Source organism: Psittacula echo (genome assembly GCF_963264785.1).
Source record: "Psittacula echo genome assembly, chromosome: 2".
NCBI classification, from domain to species: Eukaryota; Metazoa; Chordata; class Aves; order Psittaciformes; family Psittacidae; genus Psittacula; species Psittacula echo.
Genome location: NC_137737.1, coordinates 155,860,798 through 155,877,440, shown reverse-complemented (window position 1 = coordinate 155,877,440; position 16,643 = coordinate 155,860,798). Strand labels below are relative to the sequence as shown.

Sequence of the window (16,643 nt, the reverse complement as noted above, 5' to 3'; positions counted from 1 at the left end):
GCAGAGCCCAGCATGCTGGTGTCCTGACCCTTGTTTGCTGGTATAGGAATGATTAATCAGAAATATCGCCCCATAATGCATACTTAAGGAGTTTAAAAGAGGATGAATCCCAGCCCATAAAGTCAAATCATCTTCCAGATTACTGAGATCTACCTCAGGGTCATGTGTGGACCAAAGGCTCTCTCATATACTGTGGTGGATGGAGTCATGCTCTTCGCTCACCTGAGAGAAGTAACAATATATTTTACTGATATAAGGCAGCGAGTTAACAAAGTTCAGTGGTAAATGTGACGGTGGTTTAACAAGATTTGATGACAAGTTTATTTACTGCATAGAGGGCAGTGTCAGACAAAACTGTCAGGGAGACCTTGCCACTGAGTTATGAGGTTCAGGAAGGACCCTCTTGCATCCATAACTCCTCAGAGGAGCAACCTTGAGACGCGTCCCTACTCAGGTTGAGATCCTGGCATGCAGGCCGGTGCTATGCAGGAAAGCTCAATGAATTCTGTCTATAGAGTAAGATGATTGTCATATTTGCCTATCAATTTCAGATGTTAGTTTATTCCAAATTTGGCTGGAGTCAGACATTGTCCAGCACTTGGTTAGGTGGGTGCATTGTTCAAATTAGCCCTTGGCTGTTGTGTTGTTGTCTCTCTCCACTTTCAGCTGGGTGCATCCCTTACAATTGCCATTGACGGTTATCATTTAAGCAGGGTTATAGGATATAACCCTGCTTTGTGGTGGGGGGAAGCACACTGTCACATATAGGTGGCTCCCCAAGCATTTTGAAGTCTCCTTTTACTTTCCTTAAGGAAAACTACTCATGCCTTGAGATTACTGAAGGAAAAGGCTTCCTGTAAAACGGGCTTTCCTATGAATCCAAGAAAAATTCAGATGAGAAGGCTTGAAAAACATGTATATTTCAGTCCCAATGAAAGACCTGAATGATTTATGCATGCTACTAAGAGTTTTGCTGGATTGTCTTCTATAGGGTGATCCTGGAAAAGAAGGAAAAATGGGTTTACCTGGGCCAGCTGGTGAGCCAGGGCGTGCTGGAGAGCCAGGTTTGCCTGGTAAGGGTAAAGATGGAGAACAGGTAAGTGCTGCTGGCAAGCTTTGTGCTTGAGTACCTCAATATGCAATAGATAAGCATGATTCCTGCAGAACAGTGGATTTGTGATAGAGTTAGGTCGCATTGTCACACGTCATCACAGGCTGTCTACCCGAAGATACAAAGGGCCTGGCTGTGCAAAAACGCTACAGATGGCAAAGCTACATCCAAAACGGCAGAAAGAATTAAAGCTGTATTTCTGAACGTTAAACCCCCTTCAGTATGCTATGGTGGCCGTTGAAAATGGAGACCTCCACAAGGAGCAGCTGTTGTCTTTGGGACCAGTAAAGACTAGCTTGATAGGCAGTTCCCCAAAATTGTTTAATTCTAGCCCAGTTAACATAATACTTAATTTGCTTACATGTTATCAGTAAAATATCACCAGGACAGTATGAGATGGGGGGGGTATGCTTTTTGCCTTGACTGTGTCAAAGTCCAGGCTCCTATTTGGCTGCATGGTAACTGTTGTCTGGTTTTGGCTCTGTCACTTTAGGGGCAAAGAGGTCCTCCAGGCTTGCCAGGACCCTTTGGACATAAGGTGAGCATGGATTTTATTGTGGACTGGCTCTCTCAATTGCTGGAACTGGAGAAAAAAATATGGTGAAAACATGTCTGGTTTTCACTGGAAAATAAGAGTTTGTGAAGCTGCCACTCAAAAGTGCACTTCCAGCATTTAGGAAGTTCCTTTCTTTATTAAAGATTTCTTTATTAATGTAGATGTAAGATGATTAATATATGAATTAGCTGTGTTCACTATCCACATTTAAAAATCCTTCCAGCATTCTATGGATTCAACACAGACTAAGGGCTCAATGCACACTTTTTAAGGGAAACTGTGACTGGAGACCTCTAATCCACACAGCTAGAGAGACATTGTGTAGCTAAAGGATGATCTACTCTTGAGACTGCTTGTCAGCTCCACAAAGAGCACTCCTCCATAGCACTCATCTCTCTCCAAGGAAGATGTGAATTGTTTTCCAGTGGGACCAGATAGTCCTGGATTGCTCTCATGTTTTGTAGTTAAGGCAAAGACTACATAGCTGATGATGTTAATGACACTAATTTCTTCAGCTGAAAGTGATCTTTATTCCCTTATAAGTATACAGCAAATAAAGAAAGGAATAGAACAGCGAAAACCTTTGCTTCTGGGAGTATCTGGTTTCTGCTTGAACCTTCAATCAGACATGTTAGAAATTCTCCTCTTTGAAATGACTGTGTCCTCGTCTGGACTGGAAGAAGAATGGGATGTAGAAACTGATTCTATAAATGATATTAATAGGAATATTGCAGTAGGAGATTAGATCTGTCTTGATCCTGTATATTTGAAATAACCAGACTGCTATGAAATGCTTTCATTTTGCTGCATACTGTATAAATGCATTGTAGTCAGTTGTAGATATCTTTTGAGAATTCAGAACACACACAATAATAGGCTGAGAATTAACATAAAAGTCAGAAAAAACCCACTTAAAAAAACCTCATGAAATACCCTATTCAATATCAATACAAGATGGAAAGAATCTTAATTGTGCATGGGGAAATGCTATTGAACTTTTTGTATTGAAATTATGTTCTTCTATAAAATAGAGCTAAAAGATCTGCTGGAGTGTTTGAACTAATCAGAATACGTTTTCTTTCACCCTCCTTGCAGCATTGTTTCTTTGTAATGTAAGAGTAGTTTAAGAAGAAATAAAGAAAAGTTAAAAAATGGGAGGTATTACAGACTGAACTTTGAGTGGGCAGAATCCATGGGTAATGATTTTTCTATCATGCTTCTATATAATTGTAAACAGCAAAGCAATAAATAACATGAATAAGATTCATTGTTATAAATCTGCTGCCAACATGAGACCAAATCTCACAACTGCAATATAGTCCACAAAAATCCTACTTGATTACAAGAGAACAGACTTCAAATTTAAGTCTTACAGCTGAATTCTCTCTTAGTCCTTCAACTACAATGTCCATTAAACAGTGCCAAGTAGTTTTCTGTGCTCTGCTGGTTTTACTATTGGAAATTCTGCTTTCTAGAAAGGAGGTCTCTCCTTTTGCAGCATAGTCCTCTGGAGACAATGGTTGAAGCGCAGACTAATTTTTTCACCCCCAGAATTGATCATATATGTCTGTGGGCAGGCCTATGTTGGTAAAAAAAAGAAGAACATTGAGATGTAACTGAACATTCCTAATTCTTACTTCTATGGATAAATTTTTGGCACTGGTGAGGCCACACCTGAAGTACAAGAGAGGTATTGAGGTGCTGGAGCTGGTCCAAAGAAGGCAATGGAGCTGGTGCAGGGCCTGAAGCACAGTGTGATGGGGAACGGCTGAGGGACCTGGGGGGTTTAGTCTGGACAAAAGAAGGCTCATGGAGGATCTTATTGCTCTCTACAACTGCCTGAAAGGAGGTTGTAGTGAGGTGGGGTTCAGTAACAAGTGATAGGACATGAGGAAACAACCTCAAGCTGCACCAGGGGAGGTTTAGACTGGAGATTAGAGAAAACTTCTTCCTCAAAAGGGTGATCAGGCATTGGAACAGGCTGCCCAGGGCAGTGGTGTACTCACTGTCCTTAAATACATTTAAAAGGCATGTAGATGTGGCCCTTAGTGACATGGTGGACTTGGCAGTCCTGGAGTAAAGGTTGGACTTGATGATCTTAAAGGTCTATTCCAACCCTTGATTCCATTATTCTAAATAATCTGTGTTAAGCAATGTTTGCAGGTTAGCCATCTACCATAGAAAGACAGAAAGAAAAGCACATTACAGTACTTAGCATTTCCCCGACCTGAGGAGGGTGCCTAATACTCCACAGGCAGAGGGAAATGCTGGAAATTGGATGTTATGCACTAAAATTCTATGAAAATAAAATAATAGAACCATAGAATGGTTTGGGTTGGAAAGGACCTTGAGATCATCCAGTTCTAACCCACCTGCCGTGGGCAGGGACACCTCACACTAAACCATGGCACCCAAGGCTCTGTCCAACCTGGCCTTGAACACCGCCAGGGATGGAGCATTCACAACTTCCCTTGGCAGCCCATTCCAGTGCCTCATACTTGTAGAGGTTGTGTTCCCACTCTGTTATGTGATGTGGCACACACTGACATTGTCTGAGTGCTCACAGAGGTGGTCTGGAGGTCTGTAAAGGAAGGGGGCAATTTTCTTGGCATGATGTGACAGTAACGGTCACATGCTATCTGTCACCATATCCCCATGCTTCTGCTGCCTAATATGGTTCCTCTGTGGGCAGGATCAGGTCAGGATGTATCAGTGTTATGTTTGTTGCAGAACCTGACTGCATTTCAGTACTTAAAATAGGCCTATAAGGAATATGGGGAGAGAACTTTTAGCAGTGTCTGTTGTGATAGGATGAGGGGGGATGGTTTTAAACTAAAAGAGGGGAGATTCAGGCTATATGTAATGAAAAATTCTTTACAATGGTGGTAGTAAAGCACTGGCACAGGTTGCCCAGAGAAGAGGTGGATGCACCATCCCTGAAGACATTCAAGGCCAGGCTGGATGTGGTTCTGGGCAACCTGATCTAGATGAAGATGTCGCTGCTCATTGCAGGGGGGTTGGACAGGATGAGCTTTGAAGGTCCCTTCCACCACCAAACTATTCTATGGTTCTAAGTGTTCCCAACAGTGCACAAAGCCCTTAACTTCTTTCTTTGTTTCAGGGTGACAGGGGACCTCCTGGCCTCCCTGGACAGCCAGGAGACAGAGGTGCACCAGGAATCGGGCTGGCCGGACCCCCTGTAAGTAGCAGGTCCTGCTGCAATCTGCATCAAGGCAAAAACTTACCTATTACCATCTTGGGAACATATTGCTTGTGCTCAGCTGTGCCAAGGGCATGTTGGACATTTCACCCTCTGAAGATGAAAACCGCAAACTAGTCAAGAAGCTACCATTTGTGGCTCAGATGTCTACACGTCTGTTGTGAGAGCTCTTGACGAGTTCATTTTTAGTTGAGAGGCAGAAAAGTGCTATAGGAGCAATTGATATCACTGTCTGTTACTCCTGACTTTTCTGTGTCATCTTGACACATTGGCTGTGGATGTGAGCTGGGATCTGGGCTGAGCCAGCAGGTCTGGTCTACTGGGCAGATGGAACCTTACTGTCACCTTATTAGAAGGGATGAGTGTGACACACATGCCCACATCAGTGACATAGCCAGCACTGATGGGGAAAAACAAGATCAGGTTGCTTAAATTGCTGCATTCCAAGAGAGCCAGGGTCCCCATAATTTCTCCCAAAACATCCAGATCTAGCCTCATCTCTGGTCCCTCTATCTGGGAGTCTGCTATGGAAAGTTTGGATTTTCATATTGCTGGGCTTTGATCACTTCGGTACTTGTCACGTACAACTCCTTTTGAGATGAGGGGGGTTTGGGAGTGCTCTGACTGCAGCCTTGCTCAGAGACCTCCAGATGTGCTCTGAATTTGCAAGTGAGATGTTTAGGAGGAGTCAAACTTTATTCCTAGCTGTAACTGTTGGGTAATATCTGAGACCCTGCATTCTTTTGCAACGCCTTGTACACACCATGGTACTGTACCAATCACAGTCAATGTTTTCATGCTCTGGTTATCTAGATACAAGTTTCCCAATTAGTACAGGAAATTACCTTTAAATGATGTCATATTGCTGTGTAATCCTGGTTGACAAATCTAGCAAGGTTTCCACCTCATATTTGCTTTTACCAAGCTGAATACTATACAAAGTAAGGCAGACAGGGTCAGTCATGTTTTGCGTTATGACTCTGTCATGGCCTTCATGGTCCTCACAGTTACCAATGACTAAAGATTTGCTGAGTGCTATTTGCTATGATTTATCTAAGGAATAGTGATGTTCTTGCATTTCTTAATGTTCAGTCATTAATATTAAAAAGAGATTAGCAAATGAGTATCTGGCTTGTTTGAAAGTCACTAGCCTGTGTGTAGTTTTTAATTACTGTATTTTTACATTCAGTGCAGGGGTAGATGAGTTCACTTCTGCATCCTGATGTACACTAGATGACAAAGTTATTCTTCATTAGGGCCTTAGCATCTGCTTATTTAAGAACATAAATGACTAAGAATTTGATCCCAAATATAGATATTGCTTGTCTCACACCAGAAGGTCACCCTTTTTGTGAGTCATCATTATCTGACCACTCTTAGGATAAGTAGCCACCTCCATATCGCACCTCCTGTATGAAGAGAGGCTGAGAAAGTTGGGGCTGTTCAGCCTGGAGAAGAGAAGGCTGCGTGGAGACCTCATAGCAGCCTTCCAGTATCTGAAGGTGGCCTATAAAGATGCTGGGGATGGACTCTTCATCAGGGACTGTAGTGACAGGACAAGGGGTAATGGGTTCAAACTTAAACAGGGGAAGTTTAGATTGGATCTAAGGAAGAAATTCTTTCCTGTGAGGGTGGTGAGGCACTGGTATGGGTTGTCCAGGGAAGTTGTGAATGCTCCATCCTTGGCAGTGTTCAAGGCCAGGTTGGATGAGGCCTTGGGTGACATGGTTTAGTGTGAGGTGTCCCTGCCCATGGCAGGGGGGTTGGAACTGGATGATCTTAAGGTCCTTTCCAACCTTAACTATTCTATGACTCTATGATTCTATTCCTGATAGATTTGTCTGTATTTATTTAATGTGCTTCCCTAACTGCATTTTTCAACAACGATTATGATAGTTTTCTCCACTGTAGATTCATCATAACCTCAGCTCCAGTGCAAAGACTCTGGAATCTGAAAAACATTGCATAACCTTGAATACATCAAGATTTCACAAAGACTGAGTCCCATAGAAAGAAAGGAGTAAAGTCAGTGGAGCTGCTTCAGTGCATATCACATACTGAATTAAAGGTGTCAGCCTATACCCTTTTTAGCAATGTGGAAACATTGTGTGTGTAATACTTTCAGCTTCAGAGCTGAGAGGCAGCAACTCTTTTTAATTAGAGTTCTCGCCTTATTTCCTCCTGTGCCCTTTAACTCCTCTTGGGCTTTGCTCCTGCACAGAAGGTACATATAGATGATGATTTTCTTACTTTGTCTGCTAAAGTATTCAGTTGCATAACACTGAGCCATGAACTGGGTATTAGCAGAGTGTGTTCTTCCCATCTGAACCAGAAGAAGAGAAATGGGGTGAATTCACATGCTTATGCTGAAGCTGCCTAATGGAGGTGTGTGCTGCATAAGTAAAAGGTTTTGCTGTTGTTCTGCCTTGCCCTGTTCATATTTCTATGGGTTCAGAATTATGTATTTAGTCTTTGCTTAAGCAGAGCATTAAGGTTTCTTGCATGGACGACTGTATGAGGATTAGTGAATTAATGTGCCTGAAATAGAAACCAAAGGTTGAGAAGTCTTGGTGTGAGACAATTTATTCAAACACAGCCCCAGAGATCTGAGGTCAAGCTTTTTTGGGTGTATTTGACTTGTATCCATGCTGGATATGGATATTCCATCACTTCTGTGTTGTTCCTATAGAAGTGATGCCTTCTAGTGGCTCACTCCACTCAGCTGCATCTTCTTAAATCACATCCCCAAACAAACAACATATGCAGATCCACTGCACTCCCTACTTTGACCTTATTTAAAGGGCACAAAGGTCCTGTGGGATGCTTTTCCTTTTGTTAGAGGTAGCAGACTACAGTGGTCTTCAGGACCTGGGGGAACTGTCCTGTTCCAGCCTGACAGATGTGAAGGTGCTGTGGTTCTATGTCCTCAGGTCCAGTCAGTAGTGCTGCTAAGCATGTATTGCCAATGGACATATGCACATGCAATGCACACACATACATGTGCAGCTGCTCAGAGCAAAGCAGAGGACAATGCTTTATGAACACTCACATAAACCTAAACAGCACTCTCAGAAACATGATCAAGAATGCCTCAATCCCTCTTCTCTCTGGCTGATGAGGTTTGAAGGCCACTGTTGGGATATATAAATGAAAAGTGGATCTTTCCAGCAGCTGGTCCTGGACACCTACTTTTCCCAGTACTCAGGCCTCTGCATCCTAATGTCCCCCAGTTGCTGACACCCAGACCTCTCGTCCTTACCAGCTCATGTGGTTTCAGGCCCACTAAGATTCAACGACTCAGACTCAGAGTCCTGATCTCAGCCATGCTCAAGCATGTTACAAACAGGATTTAATGTGAATATAGTAAATGGGGTTACATCAGGCTGGTGGCCAGTCACCAGTGGGGTTTCCCAGGCGTCAAGGAGGGTAGTGTAGGAGGTGCTGATCTCCTCTGTCTGGTGATCAGCCATAGGACATGAGAAAACCAAATGAAGCTCCATCAGGGGAAGTTCAGATTAGACATTGGGAAAAGGTTGTTTGCTGAAAGGGCAACCAGTCACAGGAACAGGCTCCCTAGGGAAGTGGTCACAGCACCAAGCCTGTCAGAGTTCAAGGACCATCTGAATAATGCTCTTTGTCGTATGGTTTAGATTTAGGCAGTCCTGCAAGGAACAGGGAGTTGGACTCAATGATCCTTATGGGTCCCTTCCAACTTCAGGTATTCTGTCTGCAGCGATGTAGTACAGGGCTCAGGCAGGCAAGTACCATGTTATCATACAGCTGACCCCTCTGGTCCCTGTTTCTCTCTTTCTTTGTCACTCTGCCTTTGAGATTCCTCTAAACATCCTGCTGTGAGTATTCTACACCCCAACAATGTCTGTGTGAGCAGCCTGCCAGACTTTCTCTCTTTCCTCACCCTTTCTTCTCCAATTTTATGTTGATGATTCAGGACCCAGCCTCATCAGCATTTGCAGTGTTTTGATTGCTGTGTCTTTTCTGTTTGCAGGGTCCAGTGGGACCTCCAGGAGACAAAGGGTCATTGGTACAGTATGTCTTTCTAACTACACCCAGATTTTATGGGGAGGGGACAACCCCACTAATTGCATTTCTATCAGTTATTTGATGAAGGCATGGTTAGTTTCTCCTTGCCCAAGGATGGAAGGGTCGCAGGGTGCCTGACCCTTAAAAGGACTTCTCTTATGCATTAGCAACTACTTGTCTGCTATATTGAGTTGTGAGAAAGAGCTGACTGGGACTCTTGGCATGGTGACAACTTTTCTTTGCCTATAATAGTCCTACAAAAGTCCTACAAAAGAAAAAACAAGTTTAACCCTTGATTCAAAAAAGTATTTTAAGGAGCATAAGTCAAGGTACTCTGCTATAGCTTATAGTCAAGGCTTAAAAGATTTAAAATAAACCATTTTTAAGCACTTTTCTTACTTAAACCTCTGCAATTCACAAACACAGTTAGCTCGTCAATGTGCAGTTTTACAGTGCGGCAATCCGGCAATCCATTGGTGTGAAACAAATAAATGTGTACTATGGTCTCCGTACACACTGGCATGAATCTCCAGCATGACAGCCAGTCCTAGCCACTGTGCTATGACACTGAGGAGCAGGACCTTTCTCCTCTGCAGACCTATGCTCAGTCATTTTTTCTTCCTGTTCATAAACTTGCCTCCTATAAAGAGTCATTATTACCTTTCCAATCAAGGTATGTGAGGCTTGACTTAGTGATGCGGTGAAGTCCTCTGAGGCACAAAAGTGACTGATGCTGTGGCAGTAGAACATGGGATTTCTATCTTTTTTCCTTAAACTCTCTCTTAGTAGTTTTAATTGCTGGTTAATTTTTTTTCCCATTAACTATTGTGTTGAGGATTTCTTGCCTTCATCTAAGAAGCACCTCATAACTACTGCTGTCCTTACTGGGTTTGTCTGTTCTCTCCCTACAAGGGTCCTCGCGGTGTACCTGGTATCCCTGGACCACAGGGGCCTCCTGGCCAGGATGTAAGTAAACTAAAAGTGTAAGTGCTCAAGAAATCTGACAATGCTCAAATCTAATTTCTAATTAGAAAATCTAATTTCCCTAAAAATTGCGCTCCTACTCAACTGCAGCCATTGAGTGTTACTAGGATGGTCCAAGGGAGATGATTCACAGAAGTGTTGCTCTTACAAGTTAGGATGTCAGGGGAAAAGCAGTTAGGCTAAGGAGGATTTTCTCAAGGAAAGTGGTGAACTTTACCAGTGAACCACTTTTAAATGACACTAGAGATGGGACTTGGCAGCGTACACTGGGGAACAATCCCACACTGGGAAAGGATGATATTTAAGCTGTCTAGGAACTTCTTAGAAGCTGCTGAGATAAGTAACCTATAATATTTCTATGAACTGGGCCACAGCTGTTAAAAAACTCCATGTGAGTTCATTTTACTGCTGCTACTGTGCATGAGAACTGACATTTTAACCTCTTGGTGCATTGTTCTCACTTGTGCCATCTCAGTGGGTGAGTCATGGAGCTGAGGGATATAGAGAAACGTGGCAGGTTCCCAGCTGGAAAGCTGACCCGTCTCGCTGCCTGGTTTTGTCGCAGTGTGGAATCAGAAAAAGGAGGGTTTTAAACTCTGCTGGTGAGCCAGCTCTATGATGTGGAAACCAGTCCTAGATTAAAGCCAGCAAGGAGGCTCTGAAGAGTTTGAAAGGCTTGCTCTTTGGATTTGTGCCTGTTGAGGGATCGCTGTGGGAATGGGGCAGTGAGCTTTTGTAGTTTTTCTCAGAGCTGCTTTATGATGCTGTCATGTATCATAACACATCATTACAAGGGGTAATGGGTACAAACGAACAGGAAAAGTTCAGGTTGGATATAAAGAAGTTCTTTACTGTGAGGGTGGTGAGGCACTGGCACAGGTTGCCCAAAGAAGTGATAAATGCTCTATCCCTGGCAATGTTCAAGGCCAGGTTGGGCAGAGCCTTGGGTGACATAATCTAGTGTAAGGCATCCCTGCCCATGGCAGGGGCCTTGGAACTGGATGATCTTCAAGTCCTTTCCAACCCAAACCATTCTATGACTCTCTGATTCTGTGTCTGAAATGGTACCAGTTTTCATGAAGTCTATGGAAAGTGATTTTGAGCCCTAGTGTTGCTTCAATGATGTACATCAGCTGCCTTAAAGGGTATACTTTCCTATGGGATGGATAGTCTTTCATCCTGCAATGTCTGGAGAAGAAGACCTAGTTTTCTTCCCACTTACTTTATCACAATAAAAATTATTATGGCCAGAGTATTCCTTCAGAGACTGTGATAGCAGAAATGGTTCTTTGCTTCACCCTGTGTCCCTAAGCAGCCACAGGTACAGGATTGATTGTGTCCTGCTGACTGCCTCTAGATTTCCTTACTTTGTCTCAGATGTCTGATATTTTCAATAAAGCCATTTTAAATAGAAGCTGCAATAGATGGGTTTAGTACAACTGTATTGTGTGAGAAGAGTGACAGAGCCAGCTTTTGTGAGTCTCTTTCTGGCTCTACTCAGATCAGCATTAGCTGGTCAGCTCTTGAAGAAGCAGTATTACAGTCTTTACATCTCTCCCTTTCCCTGCAGAAATTACCCAAACAGAACCATTCCTTATGGCACTGATAAAACGCATCCTTTATTACGCCATCTGTTTTAATTGCACTCAATATGGCCTTTAGGAGCTCTCTGTATCCTGACTGATAGCCTGTTAAGCAATTCTACCTGCATTTCAGGAAGCGTAAATGCAGCTACAGGGCACATTCCAACATTCCTTGATGTAACAGCAGGGATACCTACTTTGACAAGATCGTGCATTTGCAGTTTCTTGATCTCCACTTTCATTTATGACTAGTACAAAGGATTTTTTGTTCTGCTTTTGCACTCTTGTGTATCAATGTAGTGTTCCTGTATTCTTTGAAGCATGCCCATTTTTTGTAGTCTGTTGTATTTAAACAGTATGTCATCAGGAAAGCTTCAATTTGAATTGCTAATATGAATTTACCATGCAACTCCCAAGACATTCAGTGGTAATAGCTTCTATTACTTGCCTTGGTGTCTTATTTTTTGCTGTAGCCTTTGCAACTATATTCCATTTTATTTTTTAGTGGGACTGAATAATTATTTTAAATCACATTTACATACATTAGGTTATTCTCTGCCCTATTTTTTCCAGTTGCGGACTCACCAGATACTCTTAAAACTGTCTGCTATAGGTTGTTGTATTCCCTGATACTGCAAATCAGATTTACAGTTATATTTGGGGAGGTGGAAAAGTCAGTACTTCTTTTGCAATAGCTTTGGCCAGAATTACCTCCCGTAAGTGAATAGATCAGGTTTTACACATGACTCCATTCTAGCTTCTTTCTCATGCTCTAAAAGCATGTGCCGTATTGTTTGCAATAGCACTGACCAGGATCACCTTTTGAAACATCAAATTCAATCAAACATCAGGAGTTCTCAGGGCGGTGCTTCATTTTATTAAAAGTTAGGGTTTGAAAATCCTTGTCCATGTGCACAGTGCAGTTGTGCTGGTTTGGTTTTGTTCCATTCCTCTTAGCAAAAGGTTTGGTGTTTATTCAGATTGTAGGGGCTGTAGCGATAGAACAAGGGGTAATGGGATTAAACTTAAACAGGGTAAGTTCGGGTTAGATATAAGGAAGAAGTTCTTTACTGTGAGGTTGCTGAGGCGTTGGAACAGGCCACCCAAAGAAGTTGTGAATGCCCCATCCTTGGCAGTGTTCAAGGCCATTTTGGGCAGAGCCTTGGGTGACATGGTTTAGAGTGAGGCGTTCCTGCCCATGGGAGGGGTTTGGAACTGGATGATCTTAAGGTTCTTTCCAACCCAAACCATTCTATGATTCTGTGACTCTAAAGTTCACTATGTCCATAAATCCCTACAGATTCTCTTCTTTTGGAACAAAGCTGGTACACATTGGCTTATCCTTGAATTTGATTTTTCTTTTTTCCTCTGGTTAACTAAAACTCTAATTTTTAAAGCCTGAAAAGTATTTTCTGTAGGCTTTTTTGTGGTCTTTCTTTTCCCCTATAATAAGACTAACCAGTTCCATTTCAGGGCTACTACATATTGTGCCTACTTTCATGCCCCTAATTACTTCAAATAGCACAAAGATGATCTTAAGGTCCTTTCCAACCCTAACTATTCTATGATTCTATGGCTTGCACTTGCTTTTGGGAAGAACAAAAGAAATCCAAATTGCATTTTAAGCTGGCAGTGTTCCTTCATCAAGTATTAAAAAAGTGTAACCTTAAGCACGTTCTTTCAGAGACATTGGCCAATCTCATTTACTGAGTTACAGATCCCCTCCTTGCCAGCTGGTCTAGCTGAAACTTTGCTGATGAATACACATCCTCTGCAATGCACACACAACAGGACTGGGGACGATACAGACACCTGCCCTATCCTGGCTGACACCAGGTCACTTGTGGTCCCACGCCAGCCACCCACATGGAGCCCCTCACTGGCCTTGCTCATGCTGGTCTCTGGTATATGGTTTTGGGAAGGAGCACCATTCCCACCCCAGTGGCTGTAGGGTGAAGACCACTGCAGTCACTCCAGTAGCTGACAGACAGGCTGGGGAGCCAGGATCCTAGTTTGACTGCAGTAGCTGGCACCAGTTTTCAGTAATATGAATATGCAAGTCTCACTTAGTCCTTGCAGCACACGTACATACACATTATGCTAAAAGATAGTTAAGAAAGGATTAATAAGAAGGTACAACAGGATCATAGTGATCAGGCGGAGGGCTCAGCCAGACAATTGCACTGACCAGCCCCTTTTACAGACAGAGAGGGTAATGAGGTCTTGGAACAGGCTTCCCAGGGCAGTGGTGGAATCACTGTCCCTAGATGTGTTCAAAAACCATGCAGATGAGGCCTTCAGTGACACAGTTTAGTGGTGGTCTTGACTGTCCTGGGGCAGTGGGTGGACATGATAAGCTTGAAATTTTTTTCCAGCCTAACTGATTCTATGATTCTGTGATTCCATAACATATTTACACAGCCCCTTTTATACCCTTGCCTGTCTACTCCCCTGCTTGTTCCTCACTGCTTCCTTTTCGCATGCATGTCCCCTCATGCATTTCCACATCTCTGTCAATTCCTGCACCCCCTCCCAGTTCAGGAGCCCCCTGGTTTACAATCTTACCACTTGCTAGGTCCGGCTTGATCTTCCTGGAAGTGCACACTGTGGTTTCTTGATAGCCCATCCAATTAGTGTGAGTTGCAAGGTTTATTTCTTGTTAGGTCTCTGTCTTGGTGTATTTTGTTTCTGATTTCTTCCTTTTCCCTTAGTTTCCAAAATGAGAACATCTTGGATCAGGTAACCTTGCTGGATTAAACCTCCTCACACTCTCAGATGTCTTCATCAATTAGTGTGACTATCCAGCTTTGGTTCCCATCACTGCCTCCCTTATTTGTCAGTCAGGTTTGTGTCCCTGTATGTTCTTATTTATGGCTTCCTCCTTGTTTTCCCTTGTTGCATTGAAAAAGGTACCTCTAAAGGGGCAGACGCTCTCTGGTCTTGAGCTTACACTACACGTTTTTGGGGAAGAATCCATTCTACCCTTTCTGTCTGCTGGGAGATAAAATGGTTCTGTTCAACATACCTATTTAATTCCCATAGATTAGAAAACAATCTGACGGAGACATTCTCCTGTCCTACTATTAGCAGCGAGAGCACAAATTTAATAGGCTTTTTCTGCATTTTGATTATGATCATTTTAATTAACATAAGAATTTAATTAATAACTTTTTAATTATGTTAATTATTTATAGCTGAGTTCCAGTGTTACCAAGAAGTTAATCTTCACCTACATTTATTTTCATAATTACAAAAACTTTGTGGATGCATAATTACTGCCATAAGAGCTGAAAAGCAGAGATTTCCGTTCTGACATTGATCTTGCCATATAGTGAGGATAGTTCCAAGAAGCCTTTGTGTTTGTTTTAGGATACATACGCCTCAAACTAGAGCACGTTTATTAAATCCCCTAGTGGCTTTTTATTCCTGGGATTTGCAACCTATTTTAGCTATTGCATTTCAAGCTTTTATTTTCAGTCTTGTAATAGAACCACCCCACTATAAGCCTGTATGACTGGTTTCCTTATATGCTTTCTTTGATTTTCGCATACATCACTTACCTAAGCCTTAATTTTCAGCATGTCATCTGCACAGCTTCCATCAGTCCCCAGTTAGAGACCATTCCTGTATGTCACATTTTGCAGAACTATAATATTATATTTATTATTATCATTATATAATTATATTATATAATTATAATATATAATATATATAATTATATATATTATAAATATAATAAATATATAAAATAAATATATATTTATTATATATAATATATAATATATAATATAATTATATAATATTATAAATATTATATATTTATTAATATTATTATTATATATAACATTATACCTCCTCACTCCTAACATCTTTTTCCTGCACTGGTTTGCTGTACCACTCATTGGATATTCTACATCATGCCAGCCACTGTTGGCTGCTAGCTCCTGAAAGTGTTCAAACCTTATGAGCCTTCCAGCACTTGTTATTTGGATCCGTGCATGTTCCCTCATCACATCAGCAGTATTTCTTTTCAGTGCCATGCATTATTTTTGGGTAGACTCTCTGAAGTTCTTATTTAATGTATTTATTTTCTGGCTTTCTCTTTTCTAGTTTCCTCTGCTTTTAGTCAGCTTGTCAGGTGCAATTATACCCTCTGTGCCTTTCTTCTAGCACTTTCATTCTGCTCTGAGCAATGTTTGCAGCTTGCCCCCTGTTGTCATCCTTTTCTAACTCCGGTCCAGAAATCTTTCCTCTACACTGGACTCTGCTTCCAGTTGCATAATAATGATAATGAAGTGCCATCATCCTACACTTGGTTTGTTCAATATCCTGGCTTATTTGTAACCTGTTAAAGACATCTCCAGGTCCACAACATACAGTGTTAAAGAATACAGGTCCATCCTTTTTCATCTCTAGACACTATGTTGATATCACAGCCATGCTTAAATCTTTCCCAGGATTTCAGTTTTAGTCACTGCCTTCTTTTCTCATAACTAAGAAGTCTTTTCTATATTCATCTTCAAATAGATCTTCTTTAAATGCTCAAATTCCACTGGTAGCACCATGTCATGTTTCAGATCCCTGAGCAAAAGGCTGTCAGGAGCCCTAATGTAGAAACAGTTTATTTGTAGCTACATGAATAGTCAGCGTGAAAGACATTTCTGAATTGTCTGTTCTGTGTTGCTTTCTGATCCAGGATGATTCTTACGGCTCAAGTCTGTGCTTTTCATTGCACTCCTTAAAGCAAGTGCTGTGTGAATCTTCCTGAACAAAATAGGCTTGGGAACATAAAATCTGTGTAACTGTTATTTAGGCAACCCTCTTCCTGCTTGCAGAAGTAGTCGAGAACCACAGCGGAGAGGATGCCAAAAGCATGACCTGGCAATTAACATCTGTGAAAGAGAAGGGACTTTGGGAGCATCCCATAATCTTCTACATTCACATTACTGCTCTGTATAAGAAGCAAACTATAAATGGTTCTAATGTCTCCTTATATTTACTCAGTTCCCCAGAAGGACATTTGTGGGTAATTATGAGCTAAGAATCTTCTTCACACTTTATCTTCTCTTGGCTCTCACCTGCAGAAGGTTTGGTTACTTGGGAAACAAGCTTTCATCTGTGGACTTCAGTACTACTTCACTTCCACTT

The 16,643-nt window shown here is 42.0% G+C and overlaps 1 protein-coding gene across 1 annotated transcript in view; it reads left to right on the top strand.

Annotated features, from left to right (window-relative positions):
* COL22A1 (collagen type XXII alpha 1 chain) overlaps positions 1-16,643 on the top strand; it is a gene marked incomplete at both ends in the record, with an annotated part of 204,329 nt that overhangs the window by 158,146 nt on the left and 29,540 nt on the right. Inside the window, 5 exons of the mRNA XM_080611527.1 lie at positions 992-1,096; positions 1,605-1,649; positions 4,789-4,866; positions 8,894-8,929; positions 9,841-9,894. Coding sequence (XP_080467653.1) covers positions 992-1,096; positions 1,605-1,649; positions 4,789-4,866; positions 8,894-8,929; positions 9,841-9,894 — 318 coding nt within the window. The remainder of the gene's footprint in view (positions 1-991; positions 1,097-1,604; positions 1,650-4,788; positions 4,867-8,893; positions 8,930-9,840; positions 9,895-16,643) is intronic.